The sequence below is a fragment of the Bos grunniens genome, chromosome 18, assembly GCF_055505025.1.
Source record: "Bos grunniens cultivar Pamir isolate PY7600 chromosome 18, Bosgru_T2T1.0, whole genome shotgun sequence".
NCBI lineage: Eukaryota > Metazoa > Chordata > Mammalia > Artiodactyla > Bovidae > Bos > Bos grunniens.
The window spans coordinates 15181312-15198397 of record NC_141182.1 but is presented as its reverse complement, the minus strand read 5'-3'; the positions used below and the strand labels follow the sequence as shown (position 1 = coordinate 15198397).

At 44.1% G+C, this 17086-nt stretch overlaps 1 protein-coding gene across 13 annotated transcripts in view; it reads left to right on the top strand.

Moving 5' to 3' along the window:
- The window catches only part of MYLK3 (myosin light chain kinase 3), a 56729-nt gene that overhangs the window by 15721 nt on the left and 23922 nt on the right, over window positions 1-17086 (top strand). For all 13 annotated transcript variants that reach the window (XR_015145424.1, XR_015145423.1, XR_015145422.1 and 10 more), the window contains 7 exons: window positions 2088-2178; window positions 2891-3239; window positions 10618-11063; window positions 12437-12542; window positions 13109-13202; window positions 13629-13738; window positions 14677-14818. Coding sequence is in view for 9 of the 13 variants with exons in the window: in XM_086350496.1 (XP_086206622.1) it covers window positions 2088-2178; window positions 2891-3239; window positions 10618-11063; window positions 12437-12542; window positions 13109-13202; window positions 13629-13738; window positions 14677-14818 (1338 nt within the window). In the remaining 4 variants the exon portion in view is untranslated. The remainder of the gene's footprint in view (window positions 1-2087; window positions 2179-2890; window positions 3240-10617; window positions 11064-12436; window positions 12543-13108; window positions 13203-13628; window positions 13739-14676; window positions 14819-17086) is intronic.

Sequence of the window (17086 nt, the reverse complement as noted above, 5' to 3'; positions counted from 1 at the left end):
AGACAGACCCCTAATCCCATAGGAATGGAATATGGCACCCTGTGTCCGCATGAAAGAGTTACAGAAGATGGATTTCCCCCCATAATTCCATAGAAATTGAATGATGTTTTGACAAGTGGGGATTTGTAAGCAACATTTGGCAAGAAAGAGCTCCCTGTAGGAGCACCCTTTTATCTTGTCACCAAACTTAAACCAGGCACCTCCATGCTCTACTCACCTCTGGCCCAAGCACCACTTTCAGATCTTTTAATCACACAATCCTTTGCCTAACATGTTGGTTCTTTCTGTAGATCAAAGAACTAGAAATGAAGAGTAAGTAATTAACAGATGACCAGATCTCTTCCCTAGTTTCTTCTTTAGTAATCGGGCAATGTAACTAACTGTGTAAACAAGCTGTGAGCAAGGTAGCCTCCACAAGCCTACACAACAAGCCTGCGCACAGTGGGGGATGCGGATGACTCTGACTCCTTACCTCAAAGATCAACTGAGGTTACTTTCTTCTTCCCTTTTAAAAACTTGCATGGCTGAGCAGATTCTTTGGAGGTGGTTTTTGGGGGAACAGAGTCTACCATCTCCCCAGATTGCTGGCATTCTGATTAAAAGCAACTTTCTACCAACACTTGCCTCTCTCAAGTATTGATTTTTGAGCAACAAGCAGCTGAACCTGATTCAGTAACAAACCTAACCTTCATCCTTAGTGTCAGGGAGACACGCAAGAGAGGTGAGGATTGTGGTGCCCCAGTTAGAGGGAATTGCTTCAGCTGATTTTTGCCTTTTGGGCTTGGAGTTGACAGGTCATCAGATTTTTTTTTTTTTTTTCAGGAGAAGCTGGAAACCTAGAATTTTTTCTAATCAGTCTTATTAATGTATAATTTCCATACAATAAACTGTATATATACAACTAAATATGTACATCTTAAGTACACAGTTTAACAAATGTATATACACTAATAAGCACCGCCACAATCAAAATGTAGAACAATTCTCTAAGCCCAAAAGAGAGCTTAGAATTTTGATGTAAAATGCTGTGCAAGCCAAATAAAACTCTAGTTCTTTTTGGACTCTGCGCTCCCAGTTGAGGCCTCTCTGGCCAAGGTAGGAGAAAGGGCCTTCAGTCTCTGGGCTTAGACCAGACCTGGGTCTGTGACAAGTGCCAGGAGGAATCTTAGGGGCCATAATCTAGATGGGGTTTAAACCCAACCAGTCTGGCTCAAGCGTCCTGTTCTATAAAGTCAAAGACTCAGAAGCACCAGGGGGACCCAACAAGGGTCAGGGCACCTAGAGATATTTGCACTCAGAAATACTGAGCAGTCTGGATGATTTCAGGAGCACAGTGCATGGTGTGGTCTGGTGTGGACCATTCAGTTAAGGAAGAACTGCTGAGAGCCTCTGTGTGTGGGCTCTGAGCATCCTACACGATCCACTCTATCTGTCTCAGACAGCATAAAATCACCAGAGCTAATCACCTTGTGTTGGGAGAACTCCTCAAGAAATTCTACAAATGAACTCCCTCAATCCTCCCACTGCTCTGTGATTAGATATTATTCTCCCCATTTCACAGATGAGAAAAGTGAAAGGCAGAGAAGTTAAGGATCTTGTCAAATGGTTAAACTGGGTTTAAATCCATCAAGTTTAGCTCAAGGGTCCTCTACTATAAAGAGATAACCATGGGATCCACCTACCTAGCTCCCAGGCAGATATTCATTGACAGTGACACTCCCCCTACAAGCGTGGATTCAGTATCCAATCCAAGCCAACACTGGAATAGTCATAACCGACTAATCTAAATTGACTCAAATTTATTTTCCAAGCCTGATCTAGTATTTTGAGGTCTGGTCTACTTAGATAGGAGACTAGGTCTACACCTTACCTGCAATACAGTAACCCATTTGAACGGACTTGGTAACCTTGGGAAAACCTCAGTGTCCTTATCTGTAAAATAACAATAGTAATTCGTACCCTCTAGTATTACTGCGAGACTACATGAAATAACCTAAGTGTTTCTATTTCAAGACCAAGGTAGGTACTCAACAAAATGTTTGTGGCCTCAGTGACGACAGTGATAGGTTTTATGGTCATTCTTTTAGAACAAAGAGCAAGTGGAAGAGAAAGAAGCAAAACCAAAGCACACGCTGAGCACCAGAGGTGTACAAGCTGAGCTCAGGGGCCCGTGGGAAGGTGAGTAGGGCCCCATTTGCTTTATCCCACATGGACACCCAACAGTTTCAGGGTAAAAATATCACCACCATAACAAATGTGATTACTGAAAAACTGCTGAAATGTCTTCTTCCTCTTTTTTTGAAGTTTTTTTTTCGTGTTTATCCCACTCTATATTACTGTTTATTTCACTTTGCTTTAAATTTTTAAGGATTTTTTAAAGTTTAATTTTCTTTTATACTTTTTGCATAATATTTACATGCTTCCGAAGCTGAATTGATAAAACAAGCTATACTAAGTCTAGCTTCTATGCATGTTCCCTGCATCTCATTTTCTCCCCCACATTTGTAACCATTTAAAACAATTTTTGTCTTATCTTTCCTTTGAGGTCAAGTCTCTTCAGACCACATTATAAGTGGTTATACACATGTATGTCTGTGCTTACACACACACAGCCTCCCTTTAGACAAACAGAAACACATCACACGCTTCTCCACTTCGTTTTCTCCATCTGTATAACCTGAGATCACTCCATAGCCGCATATGGAGATAGTCCTTTCTTCCTTTTTATGCCTGAGTGGCCCTGGTTTAGTCAAATAGCTCCATCTTGCTGGTCACTCGGGTTATTTCCAGTCAGCCTAGAGTTATAAACGTGGTCCACTGAATGGCCTGCTACATATTCTTTGGAAAGTTTCCTCCAAATGACAGAGTTATTCTGCTTATTTTCCTATAGAGAGCCAGAAGGCGGACCTGCCAGAGGGGACAGGATCTGACCTCCCTACCCAGACAGAGGCCCCACCAGAGCAGAGAGACGGAATTTCTGGCCCAACTCAGGTGCGCCCAGAGGTGGAAGTCCAAGCTCCTAGAGCATCCAGCAAGAACCCCGGGATTGGCCTGGAACTGTCTGTGGTGTCTGAAAGGGTCAGTGAGGCTCCCACTGGCCAGGAGGCTGCATTGAGTGCAGGACGAGGAACATCACCCAGTAGGCCTGACCCTCGGCCCTCGGTGGAGGGCATGAGGCTGACTCCAGCACCGCCAGCTCAGGCCAAGGCAGCTCACGGTGGTGGAGAAACACCTCCAAGGTAAGGCATGTGCCTCCAAGCTGGGAAAGGAGGGCGGGGAATTAACTGCAGCCCCTAGGCTAGAGCGTGGCCAAGGGGACAGCTGCTCCTGCAGAATGTACACTGTGCGCAGTGCTGGCTAGTCTCATAAGGAGGAGGATAAGAGAAGGCCAAGGCCCTGCTTTCGGGAGCTTAGAGCACTGGCTCTTACCTGGCACCCATAAGAGTTACTGGAAGGAATTTTTAAGATACAAATGAACAAAGATTCTGATTTATTCAGTCTGGAACGAGGTTCAAACATTGTTTGTTTGTTTTTAAAGCTTCCCAGGTGAGTCCCACGTGGAACAAGACTGAGAATTACCAGTTCTGACAGCAACAGTAATAGCTATAATGCCACCTAAAAGATGGGGTTCACAGAACACATCCCAGGTGACCGTCATTGGCTGAGCATTTCACAAATATCATCTCATTTTATTCTCAAAACATCCCCAGGAGGTATCCTCAATTTATTGATGAGGATTCAGGGTCAGGTTGCCCAGGGTCACACAGCTAGGGGTTCAGAGTTGGAATCTGAATCCAGGTGTTTCTTAGTTTATTATTGAGGTATAGTTGATTTACTATACTATATTAGTTTCAGGTATACAGCATGTGGGACTTCCCCAGTGGCTCAGTGGTAAAGAACCCTCCTGCAATGCAGGAGCTGCAGGAGATGTGGGTTCAATCCCTGTGTCAGGAAGATTCCCTAGAAGAGGGCATGGCAACTTACTCCATTAATCTTACCTGGAGAATCCCATGGACAGAGGAGCCTAGCGGGCTACAGTTCATAGGGTTGCAAAGAGTCAGACATGACTGAGCGACTGAGCATACACTCATGCGTACAGCATAGTGATCAGATTTTTTATAGTTTACACCCCATTAAAAGTTACTATAACATAATGGTTATAATTCCCTGTGTTATACAATATATCCTTGTGTTTTTCCAGTTTATACATAGTACTTTGTACCTCTTAACCCTCTACCACTAATGAGCACCTCCCCCCTCCCCCTCCTCACTGGTAACCAACCAGTAGTTTGTTCTCTGAGTCTGTTTTGCTATATATCTTAATTTGCATAATTTTTTTAGATTCCATATATAAGTTATATCATACAATAACTCTTTCTCTGTCTGATTTACTTTATTAAGCATAATGTTCTCTAGTTGATATACATTGCTACAAAAGGCAGAATTCCATTCTTTTTTATGGCAGAGTAGTATTCCATTGTACATATCTACCACATCTTCTTTATCCATTCATCTCTTGATGGACACTTGGGTGCTTCCATATCTTGGTTATTATAAATAGTGCTGCTATGAACACTGGGGGCATATGTATCTTTTCAAATTGATGGTTTTGTTTTTTTCTGGATGTATATCCAAAATTGGAATGGGCTGTGTTATGTGGTGTAAACTGTTATTTGTAGTTTTTTGATGATAGGTGATCTGACTGTGTGATGTGATAGCTTGTTGTTTTGATTTGTATTTCTCTAATAATTAGCATTGTTAAGCATCTTTTCATGTTCTTTTTGGTAATCTGTATGTCTCATTTGGAGAATTGTCTATCAAGGCCCTCTGCCCATTTTTTTCCTTGGGTTGTTTGTTTTTTTATATTAAGTCTATATAAACAAATAAGCTATTTGTATATTTTGGATATTAACCCCTTGTTGGTCATATCATCTGCAAATATTTCCTCCCATTTGGTAATTTGTCTTCATTTTTTCAATGGTTTCCTTTGCTGTACAAAAGCTTTTAATTGGGCCCTGTTTGTTTGTTTGCTTTGCTTTTATTTCTTTTGACTTAAGATACAGATTTTTTTTTAAGTTACTATAATTTACATCAGACTATTCTGACTAACCATTCTTTCCCAGGAGTTTTATGTGTGGGGTCTTATATTTAGATCTTTAATACACTTTGAATTCATTTCTGTATACAATGTGAAAAAGTAGAACAGTCTGATTCTCTTGCATGTAGCAGTCCAGTTGTCCCAACAGTGTTTATTCCAGAGGCTGTCTTTTCCCCATTGTATGTTCTTCCCTCCTTTGTCATAGATTAATTGACCACGGGTGCATGGGTTTATTTCTGGACTCTATTCTGTGCCATTGATCTATGATTCTGTTTTTGTGCCAGTACTATGCTGTTTTGATTATTGTAGCTTTGTAATAGAGCCTGAAGACTGGGAGGGTTATTCCTCCAGCTTTGTTCTTTTTAAGCAAGATTGTTTTGGTAACTTAAGGTCTTCTGTGGCTCCATATGAGTTTTAGGATTATTTGTTCTCATTCTGTAAAAAATGTCATGGATATTTCAATAGAGACTGCATTAATTCTGTAGATTGCTTTGGGTAGTATGCCTATTTTAACAATATTAATTCTTCCAATCCCAAAGTGGGATATCCTTCCTTTATATCATCTTCAGTTTCCTTCATCAGTGTTTTATAGTTTTCAGAATAAATGTGTTTTATCTCCTTGGTTAAGTTCTTCCTAGGTATTTTTAAAATGTGATTTTAAAAGGGATTGATTTTTTTACTTTCTCTTTCTGATAGTCCACCATTAGCATATAGAAAATTAACAGATTTCTGTATATTAATCTTGTATCTTGCAACTGTATTGAATTCATTTATTGATTTGTATAGGTGTTGGGTAGAAACTTTAAAGTTTTGTATTTAAAGTATCACGTCATTTGCAAAAAGTGACAGTTTTCTTGTTGAATAGTGACATTCTTTTCTTTCATTTTGGATGCCTTCTATTTCCTTTTCTTGTCTGATAGCTGTGTTTAGGAGTTCCAATACTATGTTAAATACAAATGGAAAGAGTGAGATCCTTGTCTTGTTCCTGAATTTAGAGGAAAGGCTTTTAGCTTTTCACCACTGAGTGTGATATTAGCTATGAGACTGTCATAGTGGCCTTTATTATGTTGAGATGTGTTCTCTCTATACCCACTCTGATGATAGTTTTTATCATGAATATATGAATGGATGTTGAATTTTGTCAAATGCTTTTTAGGCATCTATTGAAATGATCATGTGATTTTTATCCTTCCCTTTGTCATAGTGATGTATCACATTGATTGGCAAATATTGAACCATCCTTGGGTCCTTTGAATAAATCCCACTTGATCATGGTGTATGAACCTTTTTACATATTGTTGAATTTAGCTTGCTAGTATTTTGTTGAGGATGTTTACATCTATGTTCATTCAAAGATACTACCCTATAACTTGCTTTTATGGAGTATCTTTTTCTGGTTTTGATGTCATTGTAATGGTGGCCTCATAGGATACATTTGGGAGTGTTCCATCCTCTTCAAGTTATTGGACTAATTTGAGAAGGATAAGCCCTAGCTCTTTTTTTATAGAATACAAAAGAGAATTACCCTGTGAAGCTGTCCAACCCTGGACTTTTGTTTGCTGGGTTTTTAAAAAATTACAAATTTAATTTTACTGCTAGGGGTCAGTTTGTTCAGATTGGCTGTTTCCTCTTGATTCAGTCTTGGCAGGCTGTATGTTTGTGGAAATTTGTTGATGTGTTCTGAGTTATCAAATTTGTTCATATATTCTCTTCTGATTTTTTTGTAGTTCTGTGCTATGTGTTATTTCTCCTCTTTCATTTCTTTTGTTTGTTTTTAATTAAAGTATAGTTGATTTACAATGTGTTATCTTCTGCTCTATAGCAAAATGAGTCAAGTATATATATGTATATATGTATTCTTTTTTAAAATGTTCTTTTCCATTGTAGTTTATCATAGGATAGTGAATATAGTTCTCTGTGCAATACACTAGAAACTTGTCCTCTTGCATTTCTTGTGTATTTGAACCTCTCTCCTTTCTTCTTGATGGGAGTGGTTAAAGGTTTATCATTTTGTTTGTCTTTTCAAAAAGCCGGGTCTTTGTTTCATCAATCTTTTCTATTGTGTTTTGATCTCTATTTTACTTATTTCCTCTCTAATTTTTATTTTGCCTTTCCTACTACTGACTTTGGGCTTTACTTATTCTTATCTTCTAATTCCTTTAGGTGGTAGATTAGGTTGCTTGAGATTTTTCTTGTTTATCGAGGAAGATCTGTATCACTATCGCGTTCCTTCTTAGAACTGCTTTGACTGAACTCCATAGGTTTGGGGGTTTCCCAGGTGGTGCTAGTGGTAAAGAACTTGCTTGCCAATGCAGAAGATGTAAGAGACACAGTTTGATCCCTGGGTCAGGAAGACACCCTGGAGGAGGGCATGTCAAGTATTCTTGACTCCAGTATTCTTGCCTGGAGAATCCCACGGCCAGAGGAGTCTGGCAGGCTATAGTCCATAGGGTTGCACAGAGTCGGACATGACTGTAGCAACTTAGCATGCATGCATCCATAGGTTTTGGAGCATTGTGTTTCCATTAACATTGTCTCAAGGTATTTTCTGATTTCCTCTGTGATTTCATCATTGACACATTGGTCTTTCTAGTAGCATGCTGTTTAGTCTCCACTTGTTTGCTCTATTCCCATTTTTCTTTCTGCAATTGGTTTCCAACTTCATACCACTGTGGCTGGAAGAGAGGCTTAACATAAGAATACACATTCTTTTCAAGTGCACGTGGAATGTTCTCCAGGCTAGATCACATGCTAGGCCATAACACAAGTCTCAAAAAATTTAAGAGGATGGACATAGGTTTCTGGACTCCAATATCTGTGCCCCTAATCACTGCACCATCCTGTTTCTTGTCAGCATTTGTTAAGTCCTAAACACTATGGTAGGGAAAGAATAATGGGTCTTCAGAGGTGGGAGGTTGGTATAGGCTGAATGAAGCCAAGGGAGTTTCAAAAGGATTATGCTTGGAGTCCTAGAGATGAGGTTGTGTCCTAACCCTCAGGACCCAGCCTCAGGACCTGCCCTCAGCCAACATGGTGCAAGAGAATAACGAGTTAGAACCTGATAATTGTCAGATCTCTGTGTTATCCAGCAGTGTTCTCCAAGGGCAGTGCACTAAAGGGCACTCTGCTTCCTGGGCTTCTCTCTAAAGGACCTGGTACCCTTCTACACCTGTCCTCAGTTGTCCTGACCTGTAACCAAGCCCCTCGAGGCCTGCTGTAGGGAGGGGAGCTGGTGTCTGTGTATGCTGTGGTGACTGGCAGGGAAGCCCAGATACTTTGTCTGCCTTTGTTCTGCAAGGAAATGTGAGTCCCCAGGAGACCTAACCATCTGGAGGGAGGGCTTCCTGGCAAGCATCCCTGGATCCTTGCCAGGGCTCTAAATGTAGAATCTAGGGTGGGGATGAACTTTCCATGAACTTGTTAGGGGCCCTGAAAAGATTCTGGGTGAGAGCAAAAGGTCTCTATGTAAGTTTCAACCTTGAGCTGAATTTCAGACACATCAAACTGGGCTTAGGAACTGGGGAGAACTAGCTACCCTCCCTCATCTAGCACATGGGTATATCTTGAGGAAAATGTTGTCTCTAAATGACAGCGGCCACCAGACTACCTGTATATTCTTCCAGACACTGGCTTCCTGCAGTTTCCCATGTTCCTTGATCAAGGCAATGCCTGAGCTGGGCTTAGATGCCACCTTTCCCATCCTGCCCTATCATCACCAACCTGTAATTGTTCTTGAGGGGTGTCAGGGGAATTTTGCTACATCCTACCCAAGCTTTAGCTGTGAACAGTCTGCAGAACCAGGTGCATTCAGGAGCAGGCAAAGGAGGGACCCAGGCCTCCAGCTGCTAGGGGAAGCCCTAATTTAAAAAAAATTTGGTTAAAAAACATGTGTCATAATGTTCATTGTTGTAACCATTTTTAAATGTATAGTTCAGTGGTGTTAAGTATATTCATATTGTTATGACACAGATCTCCAGAGCTTTTTCATTTTGTAAATCTGAAACTGCTACCGTAACTACCATTCTACTGTCTGTCTCTATGAATTTTACTACTCTGGGTCCTTCCTATGGGCTTCCTAGGTAGCTCAGTGGTATAGAATCTGCCTGCCAATGCAGGAGATGTGGGTTTGATCTCTGGGTTGGGAAGATCCCCTGAAGAATGGAATGGCAACCCACTCCAGTATTCTTGCCTGGAAAATCCCATGGACAGAGAAGCCTGGCAGGCTACAGTCCATGGGATCGCAAAGAATCAGACACGACTAAGTGACTGAGCACAGCAGCACGGGTCCTTCATATAACTCATTCATTCAAGTATATAGAATCCACCTTTCTGTCACTGGTTTATTTCACTTAGCATAAGAATGAATACCATTCCATTATGTGTATGTGCAACATTTTATTTATTCTTTCATCTGTCAATGGACACTTCGGTTGCTTCCACTTTTGACTGTTGAGAATAATACTGCCATGAACAAGGCTGTACAAATATCTCTTTGAGGTTCTGCTTCTAATTATTTTGGGTTTATTTCCAGAATTGGGATTGCTGGATCATATGGTAATATATTTTCACATTTCTGAGGAACTGTCATACTGATTTCCACAGTGGCTGCACCATTTTAGTCTTCACTATTAGAACCTCTGTGTTTTCTTTTCTTAGTTGTCTCTCAGCACATCCATGAGGTGTTATCATCCTTGTTTGACAGAAGCGATTGCTGAGGCTAGACTTGCCCAGACCCAGCCCTCTCTAGTAACCTGGTGGCAGAGCAGCAGGGTCTGAAGCTCCCAGGGTCAGGGTCCTTTCCTCTGAATGTTGGGGCTTAGAGGACTTTCCCGACCTCCAGCTGGGGTCCCAAACCACAGTACTGCTTGGTCTGGGGAACAAGTATGGATGAGATGGGCCCAATGGCCCTGGGGACTTGTAGGGAGGCAGAGAATTTCCTCAGGGGTGTAAGCATGCAGGCCCAGCACAGCCAGGACTGTTTCTTCAGGAGAAACAGAAGGTCCAGAGTCTTATGAACAATTCCCTGATTTTACTAAAATATGTCTAACCTGAGGCTTCTAGTGTGATGTTTGACTTGGTTCACCCTTCTCTTCACTTAAGAGAAGGGAAACTGAGGCCCAGAGAAGGGAGGAAACAGCCCAAGTCTCCTGCCTCCAGGCCACCACACTTATGGGGCAGAATCATGTTTTCAAGGGGCCACAGAGATGTCCGGTGCCCACTCACCCGCCATCCACCACAGGTTCTTCAAGTTTCCCCCAGATGCTGACCCGGTGGAATCCTGGTGGCACCGCGTGTCACTGAAACCAGCCTCTCCCCAGTGTTGTGTCTGGGGAGAGGGGTAGGGGTTGGTTGCTGGTTTCAACCACAAGCTAACTCTTACTATTATAACAACCCAAAGGACACTTTTAACAGATGAGAACACTGAGGCTAAGAGACCACGGTTAGTGAGTGGCAGCAGCAGGCAGTTGAGCCCAGGTATGCTCTGATTTGAGTTCTTGCCACATTTCTCTCTGTCCCAGGATCTCCATCCATGTGCAGGAGACAGATACCCCTGGGGAGCTGCTTGTGACACGAGGGGGCAGCCTCAGAACCTCACCCCCTGCAGAGACTCCAGCAGCTGTGCCTCCAGGTGAGCAGGACCCACCTGGGCCCAGGTGCTGCCCCCAGGCCCCTGGGACTGAGTCAGGAAAACCTATCCTCAGAGGAGCCAGTGTGCGGAAGCGGAGCTGCGATGAGGGAGCAAAGGCCAAAGAGAAGCAAGGACCTGGGTCCGAGCTGACCATGGCACCAAGCAGGGCCAGGAGGGACAAGGGAGCTGATTCCGGGGCCTCAGGCCCACAGCAGGACATGAACCCAGGAGCAGGGAACCCTGACCCTGGGAAGGACTGCACAGCTGGGGGTGTGGGCAGTGCCGAAGCAGGAAGCAGGACACCCCCAGGAGCTGAGGCGAGCAGCCTAGTATTAGGTAAGTGAGGCCGTTGCTGTGTGCCCCAAGGTGAGTGAGTCTGAAAGACCTTCTCTGGGGGGGGCCTCCCTGAAGCTTCCAGGTAGAGATAATGTGGGGATAATGTCTGGGAGACCAGGACTCAGAAGAGCCTGCCAGCACATCCCAGAGCTGGGGACCAGGGCATAGAGATGCATCAGGTTGGCTGTAGCCATGGGAGAAAAGGAAACATGGGGGACTCAACTGGGTGGATTTCTCAAAGCCACCTGCCTGCCTAATAGAACTGGCATCATTCTGGATTGAGATAGGGAAGGCTCCTTCCTCCATTACCTGATGTCTATAACCTACTATTAGCCATTTGCAGCCAGTGGGCTGACTCATCCAGGATCAGGAAGGGGCTGCTGATCTGCTTTCTGTCACAGTGGTGGTGGTAGGTGTCCTTGTGTTCCTGTGACCCAAAAGGCGTTGAGTCTTTCAGCCCTTAGGGCCACACCCTCATGGGAGCCCTCATCCCATGTGGCTGCAGGAAGGCCACCCTTTGCCAATTCCCTGTCCCAGAATTTCTGGAGGCCCTGAGGAAGGGCTGAGTGTTGTGCAGGTCATCCTGGTGCCCCTTGGCTCTTCCAGGCTCTGAAGTTACTCTGATGTCTCTGCTTGCTTCCTTTCCCCTTGTATGACCTGGTCCAGATGTGGACACGGCCTCCCTTAATTCCAGAAACACAGCTGAGAGCAACCTGTGACTTTAGTCTTTTCTGAGACTTGAGATGGTGATCAAGCCAATGTTAGCTGAGGACTCTGTGAGCCAAGCCTCAAGCGTTTGTTGGTGTGTTTACCCTCACAGGGTGGAGTGAGGACACATGAGACACAAGAGAGGCTGAGAAGCACTTGTAAGGCCACAGGGTCTGTGCTGACAGAGCCAGGATCTGACCACTGGTTTCTTGAACCTTGTGTGTAAACCTTGAGAACAGAAGGCAGTTACTTTGCAGTGAAGGAGACTTCAGACTGGAATTCTAAAAGTGGAGTCTCTGCCACACAACCCCCTACAAAAGTTACCCCCTTGTAGTCTAGGGCACAGGCTCACCTTGGCAGACACACACAAAAACGCTCTCAAAGCACATTCAACCTTCTACTTTGGGGAGCAGAAAGCTGCTTGTGAGACAAACTAAGGGAAAATAGCAGTATTTTCCCCTGCTCTGGGTCCAGGGTTGCAGAAATCATGGAACCTTCCCGGGAACACTCTGAATGCTCCCTTGATAAACCCCCAACAAGCCGGCAGAAGCCTTTTTGAACCAAGAGGGGCTAGGTCTGGGGGTCGGGGTGGCAGTGGGGAGTGGGGGGAGCTGAGGGGTAGGGGCTGCATGAAGAAGACTCACGGGCTGCTGTCTCCTGAACAGACGACAGTCCAGCCCCGCCAGCCCCTTTCGAGCACCGGGTGGTGAGTGTCAGGGAGACCTCGACCTCAGCGGGCTACACAGTGTGCCAGCATGAAGTCCTGGGAGGGTAAGCGGGCCTTCTGCCTTGAGGGGGGTGGGGAGGGCAACTGGACAACCGGGCGCTGCTGCTGGTTCTCAGGAACTGACTGATGGAGCCACAGCCAAGAGTGGGATGTCCCGAGAGGTGAGAGCATGAGCCGAGAGCTCATAAAGAGTGGGTGAGGAGACAGCTGCAGAGAGCAGGAGGGCCCATGTGGTGTGAGTGAGGCTAAGTGGAGGGTACAGGTGGGCCTGGGGCCCATGTCCTGCAGGTGAAATGAGAGCCGACATGAGGTGGGTTAAGAGGAATGACCTCTAGGGTGCAGGACGGCCTGGGTGGTGTGGCTGTGGGGCGCTCCCCTGGGGTGCAGAATGGCCCATACGTATGGGGTGAAGAAGCTCTTCTCCAGGTTCAGGTAGCAGTGTGGGGTGGTGACTATGATACCTCTGGTGGGCAGGGTAATCCCTGTAGCGTATGTGGAGTTGAGGTCGGACCAGAAAGACCAGGGTCCCAGATAGGGCTGGCCCCCACTCACATGCAGGGTATGCCTCTGGGGCTCTGAGCCTGCTGTGTCATCGTGTCTCTCTCTGCAGGGGCCGGTTTGGCCAGGTTCACAGATGCACGGAGAAGGCCACAGGCCTCTCACTGGCGGCCAAGATCATCAAAGTGAAGAGCGCCAAGGACCGGGTGAGGTGTCTGCCCCAGGCCAACGGGTGCCCTGGGCCAAGCTCAGGACTCCTTCACTTCCTTCTAGGCCCCTCTGGGTCCTGCACTGCCTCAGGCCCCTCCACGCTGAGCAGGAAACCTGGCCACCTTTCCTTGGCTCCTACTCTCTAGTCAGCAGTCACCTTGCACCCTGGGGAACAGGGTCCTCCCAGATCTCCAGGGTTCTTTTCGGGGTCTCAGGGATCCTATCTGGGAAATGGGTGGGTCCCTTCTGTTGTAAGAAGCTGGTGTGGGTGGTGAGTTGAGGAAACCTGGTGATGCTGCAGGAAATGAGGATGCAGGGTGTGTGTGTGTGTGTGTGTGTGTGTGTGTGTGTCTTGGGAGATGCAACTGACTGCTCTTCCTAACCCATTTCTTGGAAACTCCTCTCCCTGTTGGCTTCACAAGGAGGATGTCAAGAATGAGATTAACATCATGAACCAGCTCAGCCATGTGAACCTGATCCAGCTCTACGACGCCTTTGAGAGCAAGAACAGCTTTACCCTCGTCATGGAGTAGTGAGTGGGAGGCAGGGCCAGGGCTCAGGGTGGGGCTAGGGGCCAAGGTTGCAGCAAAACTCTCCCTTTGCCCTCTCTGTGACACCCAGGGAATGTCATCGCTTCCTCTACCTGACCTCCAACATAAAACACAGAGGACAAGGCCATTTGTCAGAAACCAGTGACCAGTGAGCCTTGCTTGACCTGCAGATATTATTTTGGCCTACACAATTTTTAGTAATTTTGATTTAGTGCTAACAGTTGGAAACTGGGAAAGTTCACATTAAAACCTAGGTGCCTGATTTTTCTTGCAAATATAAAAGATCTAGTAATGCTGGGTCTGCATTCTCAGTTGGAAATGGTATGATGGAGCTTGTGGTAACTGACCTTTGTAGACAGGGCAACCCATTTCCCATTTGCTACAGTCCCCACCAGTTTCAACTACCCGTAGTGCTGAGGCCAGGGGCTCAGGGGACATTTATTAGCGTGCTTGTGTTGCTGTTTTCCTTCTGGTGCAACTGAGGAGAGGGCAACCTTTGTCATGTCATGCCTCTATAAAAAATGGAAAAACAAAAGTTAGACTAAAGGCTGTGTATTCCAAGAAATCTTTTGTCTCACATCTGGTCTGGTTTGTCCACTTAGATTCTTGCCATGTAGGCACTAATTGGCCCCTGTAGGCCAATGAGTTTATAACTTGGGTCTGGACTATTGACAGTGAGTATCCAGAGTGAGCCTGGGTGATCAGTACTGCAGACAAGCCCCAGTCTCCCATTTGGCCAATCACTTCCTTTTTATCACCCACACTCTGAGCTGGGAATAGACCAGAGCAAAGGTTCCCCCGCCTGCCCCCCCGTAAGACCCCAGATGGGAGTGGTGCCCTCGTCTCACCTGGTGATGAGTAGACCAGTCCTCTGAGAGCCTTGCTCAGTCAGTGTCTGCCTCCCCTTTGGCCCTGGCAGCGTGGATGGCGGTGAGCTCTTTGACCGGATCACAGAAGAGAAGTACCACCTGACTGAACTGGATGTGGTCCTGTTCACCAAGCAGATCTGCGAGGGTGTGCATTACCTCCATCAGCATTACGTCCTGCACTTGGACCTCAAGGTCAGGCTCCGCCCTGGGCATGTGGCGGGTGGGTGCCCGTGTTCCTGAGCCTCTGCGGCTCTCTCATCTTTGAGAGCTCTGTCATCACACGGTCCTGGCTTCCTTTCCTGGCTCTACCATGGCCTAGTTCTGGAGTCTAGGGCAGGCCAAGTCTCATAGCCTCGTTTCTCCATCTGTGAGATGTGGAAAATAGCTACCTCATTAAGTGTTCTTTAAAGATCAAATGAAACAACTTTTTTTTTTTCCTATAAAAAAACTCAAAAATTAGTTTTAAAAAGATTAAAATAGAAACACATGCATGTAGTAACAAATATAGACAATATAGAAATATTTAAAATGCACAGTGAAAGTTCTTCTCACCCAGCCTCTGTGCTGAGAGGTCTTCTGTATTAGCACATTGGCATGAAAAACACTCACAAAGGGGAGCTTACTGTACATTCCATTTTTAAACTTGCCTTTTTAAGTATAGTGTGGACATCGTGTCTGATTCTTTTTAAGGGCCATCATATAGTCCATTGAATGAATGCATTGCAGCTTCTTTTGTCTACTTGATGAAAAGTAAGCATGTGGTGGCCATTCTTTTCTTTCTTTTTGATACATAGTTTATTTCTCAGTTGTCTGTTATGTTCCATTGATCTGTTTGTTTATTTTTATGCTGATATCACACTATTTTGATTAGTATAGCTTTGTAACAGTTTGAAATCAGGAAGTGTGGTGCCTCCAATTTTGTTTTTCTTCCCTGACTGCTTTGGCTATTTGGAGTCTTTTGTAGTCGGAGAAGGCAATGGCACCCCACTCCATTCCTCTTGCCTGGAAAATCCCATGGATGGAGAAGCCTGGTAGGCTACAGTCCATGGGGTCACTAAGAGTCGGACACGACTGAGTGACTTCACTTTCACTTTTCACTTTCATGCATTGGAGAAGGAAATGGCAACCCACTCCAGTGTTCTTGCCTGGAGAGTCCCAGGGACGGGGGAGCCTGGTGGGCTGCCGTCTATGGGGTCACACAGAGTCGGACACGACTGAAGTGACTTAGCAGCAGTAGTTCCATACAGATTTTAGATTGTTCCCTATATTTCTGTGAAAATTGCCACTGGAATTTTGATAGGGATTGCCTTAAATTTGTAGATTGCTTTGGGTAGTAAGGACATTTAATAGTAAGGACATTTTAATATTAATCCTTCCAATGAAGAGCGCAGGATATCTTTCCATTTATTTGTCTTCTTTAATTTCTTTCATCAGCGTCTTACAGTTTTTAGTATATAGATCTTTCACTAACTTGTTAAATTTATTCCTAAGTATTTTTTTGATCAACTGTAGGTAAGACTGTTTTCTTAATTTCTCTTTCCTAATAGTTTCTTTTTAGTGTATAGATATGCAACTGATTTTTTGTATATTGTTTTTGTATTCTGAAAATATACTGAATTTGTTTTTAAGTTCTAACAGTATTTTGGTGAAGACTTAATATCATATCATCTGCAAATAGTGACAGTTTTACTTCTTTCTGAGTTGGATGCTTTTTATTTCTTTTTATCACTTCATTACTCTGTCTATGACTTCCAATACTCTGTTGAATAAAAGTAGCGAGAGTGAGCATCCTTGTCTTGTCCCTGATCTTAGAGGAAAAGCTTCCAGCTTTTTACCATTGAGAATATTATCTACGGACTTGTCATATATGGTCTTTATTACGTTAAGGTATGTTCCCTCTGTACCTAGTTTGTTGAGAGTTTTTATCGTGAAATGGATATTGAATTTTTTTAGGTGTTTTTACTGTATCTATTGAGATGATAGTATGATTTTTATTTTTCATTTTGTTAATGTGCTGTATCACACTGATTGGTTTGCATACATTAAACCATCTTTGCATCCCTAGAATGAATATCATTTGATCGTGGTGTATAATCTTTTTATGTATTGTTGAACTTGATTTGCTAATATTTTGTTGAGGATTTATACATCTATTCTTATCAGGTATATTGGCCTGTAATTTCCTTTTCTTGTAATATCCTTGTCTGATTTTGGTATCAGGGTAGGACTTATAAAATGAGTTTAGAAGTATTCCCTCCTCTTATATTTTTTGGTAGAGTTTGAGAAAGATTGATACCAATTTTTTAGTGATTGGTAAAATTCACCAGTGAAGCCATTTGGTTCTTGACTTTTGTTTTTTGGGATATTTTTGATTACTAGTAATTAGTCTGTTCAGATTTCCTATTTCTTCATGATTTGGTCTTATCTAGTTGTTACAATTCTAGGAATTAATTCATTTCC